Source organism: Oncorhynchus mykiss, chromosome 5 (assembly GCF_013265735.2).
Source record: "Oncorhynchus mykiss isolate Arlee chromosome 5, USDA_OmykA_1.1, whole genome shotgun sequence".
In the NCBI taxonomy this organism is placed as follows: Eukaryota; Metazoa; Chordata; class Actinopteri; order Salmoniformes; family Salmonidae; genus Oncorhynchus; species Oncorhynchus mykiss.
This window is the reverse complement of record NC_048569.1, coordinates 16470838-16484890: the sequence shown is the minus strand read 5'-3', so window position 1 is coordinate 16484890 and position 14053 is coordinate 16470838. Positions and strand designations below refer to the sequence as shown.

At 43.5% G+C, this 14053-nt stretch overlaps 2 protein-coding genes and 3 non-coding genes across 13 annotated transcripts in view; all 5 read left to right on the top strand.

Annotated features, from left to right (window-relative positions):
• zmiz2 (zinc finger, MIZ-type containing 2) overlaps positions 1–4743 on the top strand; it is a 36680-nt gene extending 31937 nt beyond the window's left edge. For 7 of the 9 annotated variants that reach the window (XM_021601930.2, XM_021601928.2, XM_021601934.2 and 4 more), the window contains 2 exons: positions 852–1070; positions 1851–4743. In XM_021601930.2, the coding sequence (XP_021457605.1) occupies positions 852–1070; positions 1851–1958 (327 nt within the window). In that variant the 3' untranslated portion in view covers positions 1959–4743. Of the gene's footprint in view, positions 1–851; positions 1071–1470; positions 1541–1850 lie in introns of all 9 variants that reach the window. The other 2 variants (XM_021601935.2, XM_021601932.2) reach the window with 2 other exon arrangements.
• Positions 4744–5312: 569 nt separating this feature from the next.
• ppiab (peptidylprolyl isomerase Ab (cyclophilin A)) lies at positions 5313–10801 on the top strand. Its single transcript, XM_021601941.2, has 5 exons — positions 5313–5644; positions 8051–8081; positions 8787–8875; positions 9377–9549; positions 10369–10801. Exons 1-5 carry the CDS (start codon positions 5576–5578, stop codon positions 10499–10501), a joined length of 495 nt encoding a protein of 164 aa, XP_021457616.1. The 5' UTR covers positions 5313–5575; the 3' UTR covers positions 10502–10801.
• Positions 8131–8212, top strand: LOC118964763. The gene has a single exon (XR_005051956.1). It is a non-coding gene; the product is annotated as a small nucleolar RNA SNORD35 (small nucleolar RNA).
• On the top strand, positions 9035–9114 carry LOC118964765. Its single transcript, XR_005051958.1, has one exon. It is a non-coding gene; the product is annotated as a small nucleolar RNA SNORD35 (small nucleolar RNA).
• Positions 9613–9694, top strand: LOC118964764. Its single transcript, XR_005051957.1, has one exon. It is a non-coding gene; the product is annotated as a small nucleolar RNA SNORD35 (small nucleolar RNA).
• Positions 10802–14053: the final 3252 nt, after the last annotated feature.

The following is a 14053-nucleotide window of genomic DNA, read 5'->3' as shown; positions in this document are numbered from 1 at the left end:
CTTAAAGTGTCTGACAGGCAGTGACTAAAAGTAGCAGTAGTATGGTAATGGAGTATCTCCTGAGAATGTGTCCAATATCAGATGACTATCTCGTGCTTCCAATTACACACATCGAGTACGTCCCAAATGGCACCCTATACCCTATAGTACACTACATATGAACAGAGCCCTACAGCCCTGGTCAATAGTAGTGAACTATATAGGGAATTGGGTGCCATTTGAGATTCAACCATTGACACAGTAGAGTAGTAAATCAGAGACACACAAACACTGTCTTGCTGTGGTTCCAATGGTACAGTTGGAAACGGCAGTTAGGTGGATCCTGAGTAGGGTGAATATCGTGTGTTTGTGTTCACCGTAAGTGGCTTTGAATAAAGGCATCAGCTGATTGACCATGTTACATTAGTTTTGCGTGAGGCTACTTTGTGTGCGTGCGCACGTTTATATAAAGTGATGTATTTATCTAAGTTCTCTAAGAGTGACTGTCAAGCCCTTCTGGCTTGTGTGTACAGTGAAGAGCCTTTTGACTGGGCCTGGAGGAGACAGTATTTACACACACACACATACACACACACACACACACACACACCTGCAGGCGCTCACGCCTGTCACAGACAGCTGCTCAGCTGTCCAAGAAAGTATTTTAGAGAGGGCACAAAGCATCCACCATTCCTCCTCTTCACTTCTCTCTCTCTCTTGTCACACACACAGACTGTGGAGAAAAAGTCGTGAAGGATTCTTTCGCACCTGCCCTGAACGTAACCTCCAAATAACATCATACAATGTGAAACTCAATGTTCTCTTTCTCCCTTCCTATCCCTCTCTTCCCTTTCTCTTTCGCTCTCCATCAGATGTCCCACTCTGGCCGTATGGACCCTTCCCATAATGCCCTGCAGCAACAACAGCAGCAGCACCAGCAGGGTGTCCACGGTAACCAGAGTATCGGAGGCGGCGTTGGCGGACAGATGCAGCAGCGGAACTCCAATACCCAGAATGCCCGGCTGCAGACGGAGGGTTCGTTCGGCCTGGGTGGAGCGGGAGGAGGAGAGGGAGCGGATCACACCCTGGACGTAAGTCACCACCTTAGCCCTGTCACACCCATATGGAAATGGTGTCCGATACCGATAACTGATATTTTCTAGACACAATGATAGCCGATACAGATATGGCAAAAACAAGTTTTCTCCTTGTGAGATTGGGCAACCGCTGCGATAGAAAACATCCACTTTGCAAATCTGTAAGGTACACATTGGTTTGAAAATGCAACACCAATGAGGAAGTGGTTATGATTCATGCAGGTTTAAGTTAAGTGTGTACATGTGATGCATGCGATGCCATTACCAAGTCCTATATTGGGCATACATCCTAAGTGATATTGCTGGTGGGACATTGGATCTGGGCCCATGTGGGTGGTTTTATACTAACCCCCACCCTCCCTCTTTCACTGGGGACGGGGTGAACCGGTTGCAGGGGAGGAACTTCCACAGATCATTCTACTTCGACAACCGTAAGACAACCATAAGACAACCGTTAGACAACCGTAAGGCAACCACACAGAAAGCCAGCTAGCTGCTCGTTCAGCGATACTGTAGATTGAGTTATATTGGGCATGTCGAACTGAAGCTACCTTCACTCTTGGAAAGAGCTTGTTTTTTGCCACATCCATGTGCCACAAACAAACCTTTCTCTCTCTCTTTCTCTCTCTACCCCTTTCTCTCTGCTTTTTCAAAATCCATTTATTTTAATTCAAGACGCTTTATTGGCATGAAAAGCGAAGGAAAACGTTAAAGCAACAATAACAACAATAACACTTTCTCTCCCTTCTCTTTCTCTTTGTTCCCCCTCTCCAGCTTCTCCCTGAGCTGACCAATCCAGATGAGCTGTTGTCCTACCTAGGTCCTCCAGATCTACCTAGCAACAGCAACGATGACCTGCTCTCTCTGTTCGAGAACAACTGAAGACTCACTTTCTTCCTCGTTTAGGGACAGCTTCATCCTATTGAGAGGGGGGAGGGGACGGGACAGAGAGGGATTCATGTTTTTCTACCCCATGCCTGCCCATCCCTACCCTCTGTGGACCAGACCAACAGGAAGGTGCAGAGGGTAGTGAGAGACAGACATTACTTTCTCTGTCTGGAAACTCTGTCAAGACTGTAGTGTTTTTAGACTCATTATAAAGCATCCCTTTGCACTCTGGATCCATCAAATAAATGAAAAAATAATAATCCAGTGAAAACTGGGACTGCCTGCACTGGCCAGCCACTATAACTGTAATGTTCTTAAAAAATCACAAGCCGAAGGATTTTCAACTTTTTAAAGGACCTTTTTAGAAACCAGAAAAATTAAGTGTTATGTTGACTTTCCATTGTGTATTTATGATTGTGGAACTTGTCAATAAACGAGAAACAGACAGTGGATCTCTGACATGACATTACATTACTTAGTGTCATAAATAAAACTAAGAGTTGTTGTTGTTCATTCTAAATGGGAGTTATGAATGCTGAAATGAAGATATGTAGTGTTTACACCAGGGCCCGGTTTCCGAAAAGCATCGAAGGCTAAATTAATCGTTAGAACCTTCATAGGAGAATAGTTAAATTTATTGAGCTTTTTCCCAAAACCATCGTTATTAACATTGCACTTAAACGCTCATAGGCCTGATTTATCGCCTGCCTCCGACCGCTAGTAGAACAGCTAAGTGCTTAGAATATTTTACCCTCCCGCGTCACTTTATTACACCGATCTCGCTAATCATAGAATCACATGGTTTATCCATCTCTATGACCGCCGAAAACTTCAGTACAAAGTTGAATACAAATACTAAGTTGCCAATGTCTTTGCAATTGATACAAACAAGCAACGTATGAACATTTTCCAAATTAAACCAAGATGACTATTCAAATAAAAAGTAGGCTATAGACCTATTATAGTCATATTCAAATATATTTAATGTTCAATCGAGTTCTATTTTGCTACTTTTAGGCTAGGCTACTGTCTGTAATTAGTCAATATAGTTCATGTGTAGCCTAACGTGCTTAGTGATGTGCCAAATAGAATAAGCTGCGTCAATATTTGCAGCAGTAGGCGGTAATATTTCTCTAGCAGCTTATCCGTCGTCAGTATTGTGAAATAATTATAATGTTAAAGTAAGATTTGGATGGAGAAAGCTGATCTGACAGCAGCGCTCCCGTTCTTTCGATCCTATCGGTATCGACAAGTGCTCCAATGATTCATTTAGCGACCGTTCAATCTACGTTGCGTTTTGGGAAACGCGTTACCTATTCGATGTTGTAGGAAATGTGCATAATTTAACGCCTGGAACAGACCAACATTGCCGTTGCATCAATGCTGCATAATACATTCTGCAGTCATTATGTAATCCAAAGTTGTTACTTGATATATGAGCAACAAAAGTTCAACATTCATCTTTTGCTACGCATACAATTTGATGCCCATGTTGGATAAATCCAATGTATGCACAACACAGAACAAACGCGCTGCAGCATTCCATTGTAAATGGATGTACTTCTGGTGTACCAAAATGCAATGAAGCAGTTGGTCTGCTCCAGACATAAAACCATTAAGCCAAGTTCCATCAGGAAACTGGGCCCTGGGTAATGCCAACAGTACACACCTTAATGTCTCTATACAGATGAGGTCATACAAAGCCAGCACACAAAATGAGATGGGAGGGATTTTTGAGACAGAGAGGTGTCTCATATCAGGCCAGTTGGTAAATAAGGAAACTACTAGATGTTTGAATGGTTTGTTTTTCCCTGAGAGGGTGTGTCAGAAGCCAGACATGGGGAACTCACCTTCACTCGCACCCTTATCTGTCTCTGGCACTCCTCCCTTCTCACTCTCTGTCTCTCTTTTATAACTATACTGCAGAGACATTTAAACATGCACAAATATACACACACTTTCAAGACCATGGGAATGGATCGAAGCATCTCAAGTGAACTCCTGTGAATTGATGGAGAGAGGACAGGTGGACAGATTATGCTCACCATGTGTTTCCCATATGTCAAGGAGTGAATGTGTATTCTCCCTCCATTCCTTCCTCCCTCTCTCTTCCTCTCCAGTAACACACATTTAAAACCACCAATTTCCAAGGTTTAAACAGCCTTTATGCTTCCTCTCTCTGGGTCCTTAGCCTGAGGGGACTATCTGTCTGTTCCCACCCCTCTGAGGTTGTCATTGGTTTGTAGGCCTAACTGTTTAGAGCACCAGATGTTGGATGTGCAATGTTTAGTTTAAGAACATCTGTATCCAATTCATTTTTTTTTATAATCATGATAATATTGTTGTTATTAGAGTAATTAAAGTGTTGGTGAAGCTGTGCACATCTGTCCTATATGTGTTTAAACTAACAGAGGCTATGAGTTAGGAAATGTGTCATTCATAATGTCAGAAGACATATGGGGGCCTGTATTCACACATTTTCTGATCATAATGAGTAAAATTATATGGATTATATGGACCAGATCCTAGATAAGCATTCCTGCCCTGAGATGCTTTGTGAATATGGGCCATGGTTACTATGTGAGACATGAATAGCACATGCTATGTAAGAATTTTTAATGGTTTATTATTCTCTAGATGATGATGCTTAGAGGCTAATGTCAGTTAATAATACAATTAATGAAATGTTGAATTGTCCTATTTAACTGCACACCAGTTTTTCTAAAGATGATTTCCATATTTTCCATCCGTTTTCTAAGTAAAAAATGTAACTTCTGAATGATCAAGTTTCCCTAGTTTTCTATTTACTGTATTCGGTCCCCCTAGCTGGTGTAGCAGGGTAGGCTACAGGAAACACCCTGATGTCATTCCATGTTCAGCAGAACTCAGGCTCGAGTCAGCAACCCGATACAATCGATTCATCCGCAACATTTCAGGCGTGGCCCCCAACGCATGCTGTGGCATCACGCAGGCACACACACACACAGCACTTTTTCAAATATGACAATCAGAAGATTATTCACAATGCAACATAAAAGCTTTGTATTTTATTACAATCATTCGTGATGATGTCGCATACATTCCGTGAGCGCTTTGTCCAGCGGTGATCGAGAGAAACAGGCCATTCCCGACCCGTTGCACCATACAGATCCATTGATAACTCACATTTATATTTGAGCCATAATGGCGATTTTATTCGGCGGGAGACGCCCTGGAATCCACCAACGCGCCACCACCAGAACACACCCACATTTCCCCTGGCAGCGCATTGGGCAGAATGCTATATCGTCATATGTATGAACCACAATGGGCCAATCGAGATGTAAATCACTAGTCCGTCCCCTAAACCTTGCTGATCAAACGGGTGTGCAGGGGAAGTGACCATTGTTCTAATTTATTCAGCCGCAAGACCTTTAATTGGTTAAATCCGATGTCACTCAGCAGCCCCAGTCTTCTTATTGGTTCTCATTGCCTCCGGGGGCTTCCCTTGGTGCGCATATATATCTCGTATAAACGGCAGCATTTCCGTTCCGATTCAGCTGCGGCACCGTCCTTGTATCTACTGTCTGCACTCGTGTAGTTTCACAAAAAAATAAAGTTTAATCCCAATCATGCCTAACCCCAGAGTTTACTTCGACATCACTATCGGCGATACCCCCGCCGGAAGGATTGAAATGGAGGTAAGGAGTAAAGCAGATCGGCTTTTTGGACTCAATTAACTTTCTGCTCAACTGAACTTTTAAAATAATTGTAAATTTCTCGTTCGGTTTATTCTAACTCGCTGCCTGGTAGGTGACTGCACTCGGGATGCTGTCAGAGGTCCACGTGCTCTAACATGTTAGCTACCTTACGAACAATTCAACTTTAACTTCATTGAAAGCTTAACTCTTCTCGTACTTAACGAACACTAACGTACCTCGCTTGATTTGCCTACATTTTAAACTGTCAATTGATTGTGGTTTATTTACTGTTAGCGTTGACTGGCCTTTAACGCGGTATTGCATTTTCATACCGGTACTCTTAACTAAATCGCATTTCTTTCGGAAGCAGAGTTTGAAAAACTTGCTATGATGGTGTAAAATGTCCATCGCTTTCGTTAACTTAGTCACAGTTTACCGCAGTCTTAGACATGTGAACGTAATGTTGTAATTACGTTGATTCGATTAACATAACTAGCTAGGTAATGTGCTGTAGCTAGCTAGTCACCGCACATGCAATTTTAGCCGGTCGCCATTTTCAGCATCCCCTTTTCGTCGCGCCAGATGCCATTTTGAAAAAGGAGGGGATGCAGGTTTGGAAGGAGACAAAACGCACCAAAAAGCATTCGCCCACAGCCCATGCTTTGATTAAGTACAATCGTTAAAATGTGAATACATTTAGATTGATGCATCTGAATTATATTAATGCTGTCTACCAGCCATATTTGCAATGGCCCAAGGAGTATGTGGCCTATGCGCCCTCAGTATAACCGCAGCATACCAGAACAATCGGTATTCATCGTTATTAAGTAAGCTGTATTTTGTTAAATGCCAGACATGTTCAGTCATCTGGCCATGTGGTAAAATATTGCTGCTATTGTCTTTGCGACTGTTCAATAATTGTGTTCCATTCAAACAAGGCCCTGGTTCCCAAGGCCCCTGCATATCCCTAGTGCCCATTAATTTCACGAGATCTCGTTACGTTAATATTTATGAAATGAAATCTCGAGATTTCGTTGACTAAAGTTGTAGGTGCAGCGTTGGCACCAGATTGCACGCGTGTACCGGTTGTTGCCCCTTCCAGGAGCACGTGGACATGAAGACACGCTTGTCCACCCGCAAGGCCTCAACGAAATCCAGGAGAATAAAATGCAATTCCTACTTTATCAGATTCAACATTACCTTCCAAACGGCAAAAGTGACTAGTGGCGATTCTTGTAGGGCTGACTTCTGCATTTTGTACAATTTGATCTCAGACCTTTGTCATCCTGTGGGAGGGAGCACGTGTCCATGTAGCAGACTCCATTGTTTGAGCAGAGGCCATACCGACGCCAGCAACAGGCATTGCCTGTTGGTGCTTGCCAAACTAACAAGTTGGCTGTAAAGCTCGGTCAATAAGATTCGGGATCATTTGGCCATGGGACACAACTGCCCTTAGATAAGCCTTTATGGTGCTTGGCCACTTGGTCCTTCAGCATTGGTCAGCTCTAGCGGTGGAGTGGGTTGGCCTTATCACAGTCAATGGTCTATGATAGATTCATTAAAACAAACATTTGCACTTTGGTCCTATTGTAAGATTGGACAAGGTCAGCAGTGGGGTTAGATTGTAAAAATCAAGCATTAGAAATAGGTGGGGTTTAGCCATTGACTTTGTGGCTGTGTTAACTGGTGACTTCCCTTCTGCATTGAACTTGTTCCTGAGTGGAAAAGTACTGGCTCCAGATGTGGGTGTGTCTGGGGCTAGGAGGGAGGAGAGCTGCTGTGTAGGCTGGCGCATGGTGTTCCATGCAGAGGCCCTCCCAGCACTGTAGCTGCCCATTGGCAGTAAAGGCATGTTGTGGAGGGGCCTGTATGTTGCTGTTATCACTTCAGATGTTGACACTTGTCAGGAATATAATATCTTCCCATCCCTCCTAATGCATTCAAAATGTGTTAACTGATCCTAGATTAGTGTCATAAGGAAAAGTATAATTTAAACTTTTACTATGAGTGGTTAGCTGATGTATTGTGAGCAGTTGTATTGTATAAGGCAATATGAGATGGTGCACACTGCTCTGATTCTGACATCATTGCCTGAAGATGTTTGCTAGTCTATTGCAACGGACTGTCACATGATAGGTTGGAAATGAGCTTCTGTAGCTTCACCTCGGCTAACACCAGTCTTGTTCTCACATGGGACTTCTGGTGGATCTTAACTGAGTGAATCTAGAACACGACACCTTGAACCAAAGGTCTTGCCCATGTCTGCCTTGGTTCCTGTAGTCAGTGCTTTAAGTCGTTCCCTTCCAGCCCTGCCTTGCCCTCATGTTCAGTGTCAAAGGCTTTCTCTGCATGCTGTTTGTGCTCCTCATTGATTGTATGCTAATGTAAAGCCATCTTTTCTTGCAGCTTTTTGCAGATGTTGTCCCCAAGACTGCAGGTAAGACGGCTTCAATAATTGAAATTGCCTGAATAATTCACACATTCTCTGCAAATGATGTTTCTCACGATGGTCTTCCAAGCCTTGTGGTGGTGACGACACTGCCTAATGGCAACAACTGATGCAGTCATCTTCCCAACGCTCCTCAGCCCCTTCCAAAGGTGCCTCTTTCATGCCCCCCCCAGATATACAATGAACTGCTGATGCATGTAAATTCAAAAGGGCAGGTCTGCTTCCGATAAGTAAGCAGGAGCATTGTGTGGCCCGCTGTGCTGTGAATGGGTTTACTCGGCAGAGTGGGGCCCCTGCCTATTGTTAGTCCTCGTGGCCGTGTTGACAGCCTGTGAATTAGGCCCTGCAGAGATGGCCTATTTGCTGCCTCTGCAATAGACAGACTGGGGTTGTGATGCACATGTGGTTAGCTAGCGACCATATTCTAGTTATGTCAAACATTATGGGCCAATCTGTTTGACTCAATGATTCTACTTTTCAGTAATTAATGTAGCTGCGATGCTTTATCACCCCAAAAAGCATCGACTTCTACATCAAATCTTTTTCAAAGATATAATGAAGTGTACTTGAAACCAACCTTTTCAGTTTGATATTTCAATGATCAGAGAACCCCTGCATTTTGACTTGATGCAACCTTTATGCCTTTAAGCTGCTATGCAGTCACTGATCGTGACGTTGCCTGTTTTCCCTCAGAGAACTTCCGTGTCCTGTGCACTGGGGACAAGGGGTTTGGCTACAAGGGCTCCAGCTTCCATCGCATCATCCCCGGTTTCATGTGCCAGGTGAGCGGGGGGTTATGACCTGAACCTAGATCAACGTGTATATTCCGAGACGCTTTCTGAATACAGGCTCTGATCTGATCATAGCTGACGGCTGCAACCAGGCCCAGTGCTGGACTCCCACCCACCATATGTTTAATTGACTGATTTACACAGGTTCTTTGCAGCTGATGTTTTTCTCATGATGGTCTTCCAAACCTTGTGGTTATGACGACGTTGCCAAATGGCAACACTGCAGTTCCAACACTCCCAGTATTTTTTTAGAAAACAGGATCCTTTCCAGTGGCATGGTTAAAAAAGCGAGTTATACAAATAAAATGACCCTGATCTCACTGACTGTCCTGATTGCTTAGCCTACATACAATATTATGTAGGCTAGGCAATGTTTATGTAATGATTTCCTTTTTTTGGTGCAAAATTGTGTTTAACTGCGTTGTTGGGGAAGGGCTTGTAAGTGAGCGTGTCATGACATGTGACAATATTAATATATTTCCTTACCTTCAGGGCGGAGACTTCACCAACCACAATGGAACTGGGGGCAAGTCCATCTACGGCAATAAGTTTGCTGACGAGAACTTCACCCTGAAGCACACAGGCATGGGCTGTCTGTCCATGGCCAACGCTGGCCCTAACACCAACGGGTCCCAGTTCTTTATCTGCACTGCGAACACTGACTGGTGAGGCATGCGGACACGCAGTTGACACTGACATGCAGTAGAAATTAATGCACCTTTACATTCTGCAAGTGATGTTTCTCACGATGGTCTTCCAAGCCTTGTGGTTGTGACGACACTGCCTAATGGCAACAACTGATGCAGTCCAACCTTCCAACACTCCTCAGCCCCTTCAATGGTGCCTCTGATACATGCGTGCACTACTCGTGCTGTCTAAACAGGCAGATTGGTTCGGGTTTTTTTATCACTCGTTTTGATGATCAGATCTGAAAGGAATGGGTCAAAAGACCAATTGGTAGAAGGAAGTTGAGAATTGGGCTGCCTGTGTAAACAGCCTAATGCTCTGAAGTGACTGGTGACGAACACCAACAATCAAACTGACTGGCAAGATACTTCCTCCACACTGGCAGCACACTGTAGTGTCCTTCAGGGAAGTGCACCATTGGCCTGAATGTTTTCACCAAGCAATAGGGCTGTTTTTGGAGTTATATAATGGTGTTACCAGTGATTATGGATGAAGACTAAAATGTTTATACTATTTTCAGGATGTTGTAGTTGACACATTAGCCCTGGTCCTGCTGTAGTTCCCACTACTAGGGTAACATGCCAGGGAGAAGGGCAAGAGAATGTCTATTTTGAGTGGTTGTACATTTACCTTTGTCAGGCAATCGTTACCCCAAAGTCCATATTTGTCACAGCCCTATGGCTACAAACATTTTGTTTGCCTTAAACCTCACAAATCCTGTCTGCTAGTTCAGGAAGGACACTGCCATACCCCCTCAGCATTGGTACCCACTGACTCTTACCTCTTTCTGTCTTTAGGCTGAACGGCAAGCATGTTGTGTTTGGCAAGGTGGTCGAGGGCCTCAACATCATCGCTAGCATGGAGAAGAAGGGTTCCAGCAGCGGCAAGTGTTCCGCCAAGGTCGCCATCGCTGACTGCGGAGAGCTCTGAGCGTCCCTCCCACCCCTCCTTCACCCAGCGTTGAGCCTTTCCTCCCTTGTTCCCTCCATGCAGCTCTAAGCATCAACCTCTCCTTACTTCCCCTTGATCTCTCCCCTCCCCAGAATCAAAAATATTCCCTAATATTGAGATTAGTTTTTTTACCATTCCTCTCCCTTAGGGAACGGTTTGTCCTGTGTCTGAACTTGTTTCATTTGTGGCTTGCCTTTATTTTGCATTTTGAATTGTCCCATGTGGACCACTTTTGTTTAACAAAATCAGAATAAAGTGGCAAAAGACTCCTTAACTGACTGCATAAGAGTGGATGTGTGAATTTGAAGTGTTTGGTATTTGGCACTACATACAAGTTATTCAACAACCAGCTCAAAGCATGTTACTCTTGCATGCATTGGGAGTTCATTACCCAGTTAATATCCTACAAATTCTGAATGGTTCTTTCAAACATCATTAACAGTAACCAGGGGTATGGCTCCCCTCATGTTCCAGTTTCTGTCCCTGGCCCACCTGATTAGGTGACCTGGATTGAGCCAATGTCACAAGTCATGCTCTACCAATACAGGACACTTATTTCAGTTCACAACTGCTTTGCTCTTTTACTCACCCTGGAGACTTAGTTGGACATGTACCTTTGTCTAGAGGACATACACAAACCTGTAGGCTAAAATTGCTGAGTTTGCAATTCACACCTTTCACCACCGGGAGGTGAGCCGAGTCTTACTGTTTAGTGCTATGCTTTAAAGGTCCAATGCAGCTCTTTGCTACTCATTTCACAATGAAGTACATACTGTGATTTGTTCAATGTAAATGGTAAGCAAAGCTTAGCAAAATTGAATTTATCAAGTAAGGATTTCGCAGGACGGTCAGTGGGGAGGGGAACAACCTGTTTACAAACGCCTCGTACACTAAATGGGCGTTGTCATTTTCAGGGTGGAAATAGAACGAATCGTGCTTTTGACTGGGCTGGAAATGTGAGTTATCTAGACCGGTAAGCACATGGTTACCCTCACAAACACCCCTGCAGCTTTTCCACTTTACTGACAGTCTTGTAGACAATGTGAAGCTTGATTACAAGCCCATGCTCAACTATTTCTCAGTTCTGTTTTAATACTGTTATTTGGTTTAAAATCCCAGGTGTTGTGCAGCATGTCCTTTACAACAGACACTGAAGGGCAGCCTGTTACTGTCTAACACTGGACACCCAGTGTCTTGACCCATATATACCTGTGGTGACACGGAAGTGTCAAACCCAACATTCCATTTTTTACCACCAAAGAATTTTCCTTTTTGAAAGCTGTTTTCTTACATCGTTTAATGCTTATTTTAAATCTAAATACTGTCAGCGCGTTATGACCCTTTCAGTACCACGACTTGGACTGAAATACTATTGACACGTCAAGCATTATGCCCATATTCATACAAGCCAGTCACATATGCCCATATTCATACAAGCCAGTCACATATGCCCTTATTCATACAAGCCAGTCACATATGCCCTAATGTCAGTAAGAGGGTGGCTTGTCCATTTGTCCCAGTCATCAGCAAGAGCATATTGGGGTAGGTGTGTGGCAGACATCAATGTGTGTGCAATTACAATGGTAATTTAATACATATAACAGTGACATGTAACCTATGGTGTAATGAAATGTTTTGACACTTGGTGGCTCCAGAAAGTATTCAGACCATTTTGACCTTTTCCATATTCTACGTTCCATCCGTATCCTAAAATTGATTCAAAAGTTTACACAATACCCCATAATGACAAAGCAAAGAAAGCTTTTTAGAAATTGTTGCTAACTGAAATGACACAACATAGGTATTCAGACTCGTTACTCAGTACTTTGTTGAAGCACGTTTGGCTGCGATTACAGCATCGAGTCTTGCATATTGTGCTACAAGCTTGGCACACCTGTATTTGGGAAGTTTCTCCTATTCTCTACAGATTCTCTCAAGCTCTGTCATGTTGGATGGGGAGCGTTGCTCCACAGCTATTTTCAGGGCTCTCCGGAGATGTTTGATTGGGTTCAAATCCGGGCTCTGGCTGGGCCACTCAAGGACATTCAGAGACTTGTCCTGAAGCCACTCGTGTTGTTTTGGCTGTGTGCTTAGGGTCATTGTCCTGTTGGAAGGTGAACCTTTACCCCAGTTTGAGGTCCTGAGAGCTCTGGAGCAGGATTTCATCAAGGATCTCTCTGTACTTTGCTCCATTCATCTTTGCCTCGATCCTGATAAGTCTCAGTCCCTTTTGCTGAAAAACATCCCCACAGCATGAAACGGCCACCACCATGCTTCACCGTATGGATGGTGCCAGGTTTTCTCCAGACGTGGCGCTTGGCATTCAGGCCAAAGAGTTAAATCTTGGGTTTCATCAGACCAGAGAATCTTGTGTAGATGCCTATTGGCAAACTCCAAGAGGGCTTTCATGTGACTTACTGAGGAGTGATTCCGTCTGGCCACTCTACCATAAAGGCCTGATTGGTGGGGTGCTACAGAAATGGTTGTCATTCTGGAAGGTTCTCCCATCTCCACAGAGGAACTCTAGAGCTCTGAGTGACCATCAGGTGGTTCCAAACATTTTCAATTTAAGAATGAGGGGGGCCACTGTTCTTGGGGACCTTCAATGCTGCACACATTTTTTGATACCCTTCCCCAGATCTGTGCCTCAACACAATCCTCTCGGAGCTCTACGGACAATTCCTTTGACCTCATGGCTTAGTTTTTGCTCTGACATGCACTGTCAGCTGTGGGACCTTGTATACACAGGTGTGTGCCTTTCCAAATCATGTCCAATCAATTGAATTTACCACAGGTGTGTCTACAACTTCATTGGAGTCCATCTCAAGGATGATCAATGGAAACAAGATGCATCTGAGCTCAATTTTGACTCTCATAGCAAAGGGGCAAAGTGTTTGTTTTGTTTTAAATTTGCCCCCAAAAATAAATGTTTTCACTGTCATTATGGGGTATTGTGTATAGATTGCTGAGGAAACACATTTATTTAATACATTTTAGAACAAGGCTGTAACGTAACAAAATGTGGAAAAAATCAAGGGGTCTGAATACTTTCTGAAGGCACTGTATGAAGGTCTCATAAACAGCCATAAAATAACTACCGTGGTAGGTTATGTTGATTTTTACATGCTTATGTAGGTCTTGTAACCAGCCCTAAAATAATGCTATGTATATCATAACAGGTCTAAATGTGTCATGACAGTGTTATGACTATATTATAACTGGTTAACAAGTTATGTCAGCTGTTATGACATGTTAAGACTGTCATAACGTGTTATGATGCTGTGTGTCAAGTCAAGTGTTACCCAAATCGGTATATTCTGTCATTGTTATGTGAGATGTGAAGCTCCTGTAGTCTATAGCTCACTATTGATCAACTTCCTCTATTTTATCTGTTGTAGTTGTTTCAGAGGATCATATTACTGGGCCTATTGACTTATAGCTCGAGTTTTGTTTGTCCCTTAACCCTTAGGAATTAGGTAATCGCTTGATGACCATGGTAGAAAGAACCAAACTGTCCATATTGAACCATTA

Bases quoted from the DNA above. Each gene is read 5' to 3' on its own strand.
- ppiab (XM_021601941.2), top strand. From the start codon at position 5,576: ATGCCTAACCCCAGAGTTTACTTCGACATCACTATCGGCGATACCCCC. The intron at 5,645-8,050 runs GTAAGGAGTAAA...CTTTTCTTGCAG, and splicing joins CCGGAAGGATTGAAATGGAG to CTTTTTGCAGATGTTGTCCC. The intron at 8,876-9,376 runs GTGAGCGGGGGG...CCTTACCTTCAG, and splicing joins TCCCCGGTTTCATGTGCCAG to GGCGGAGACTTCACCAACCA.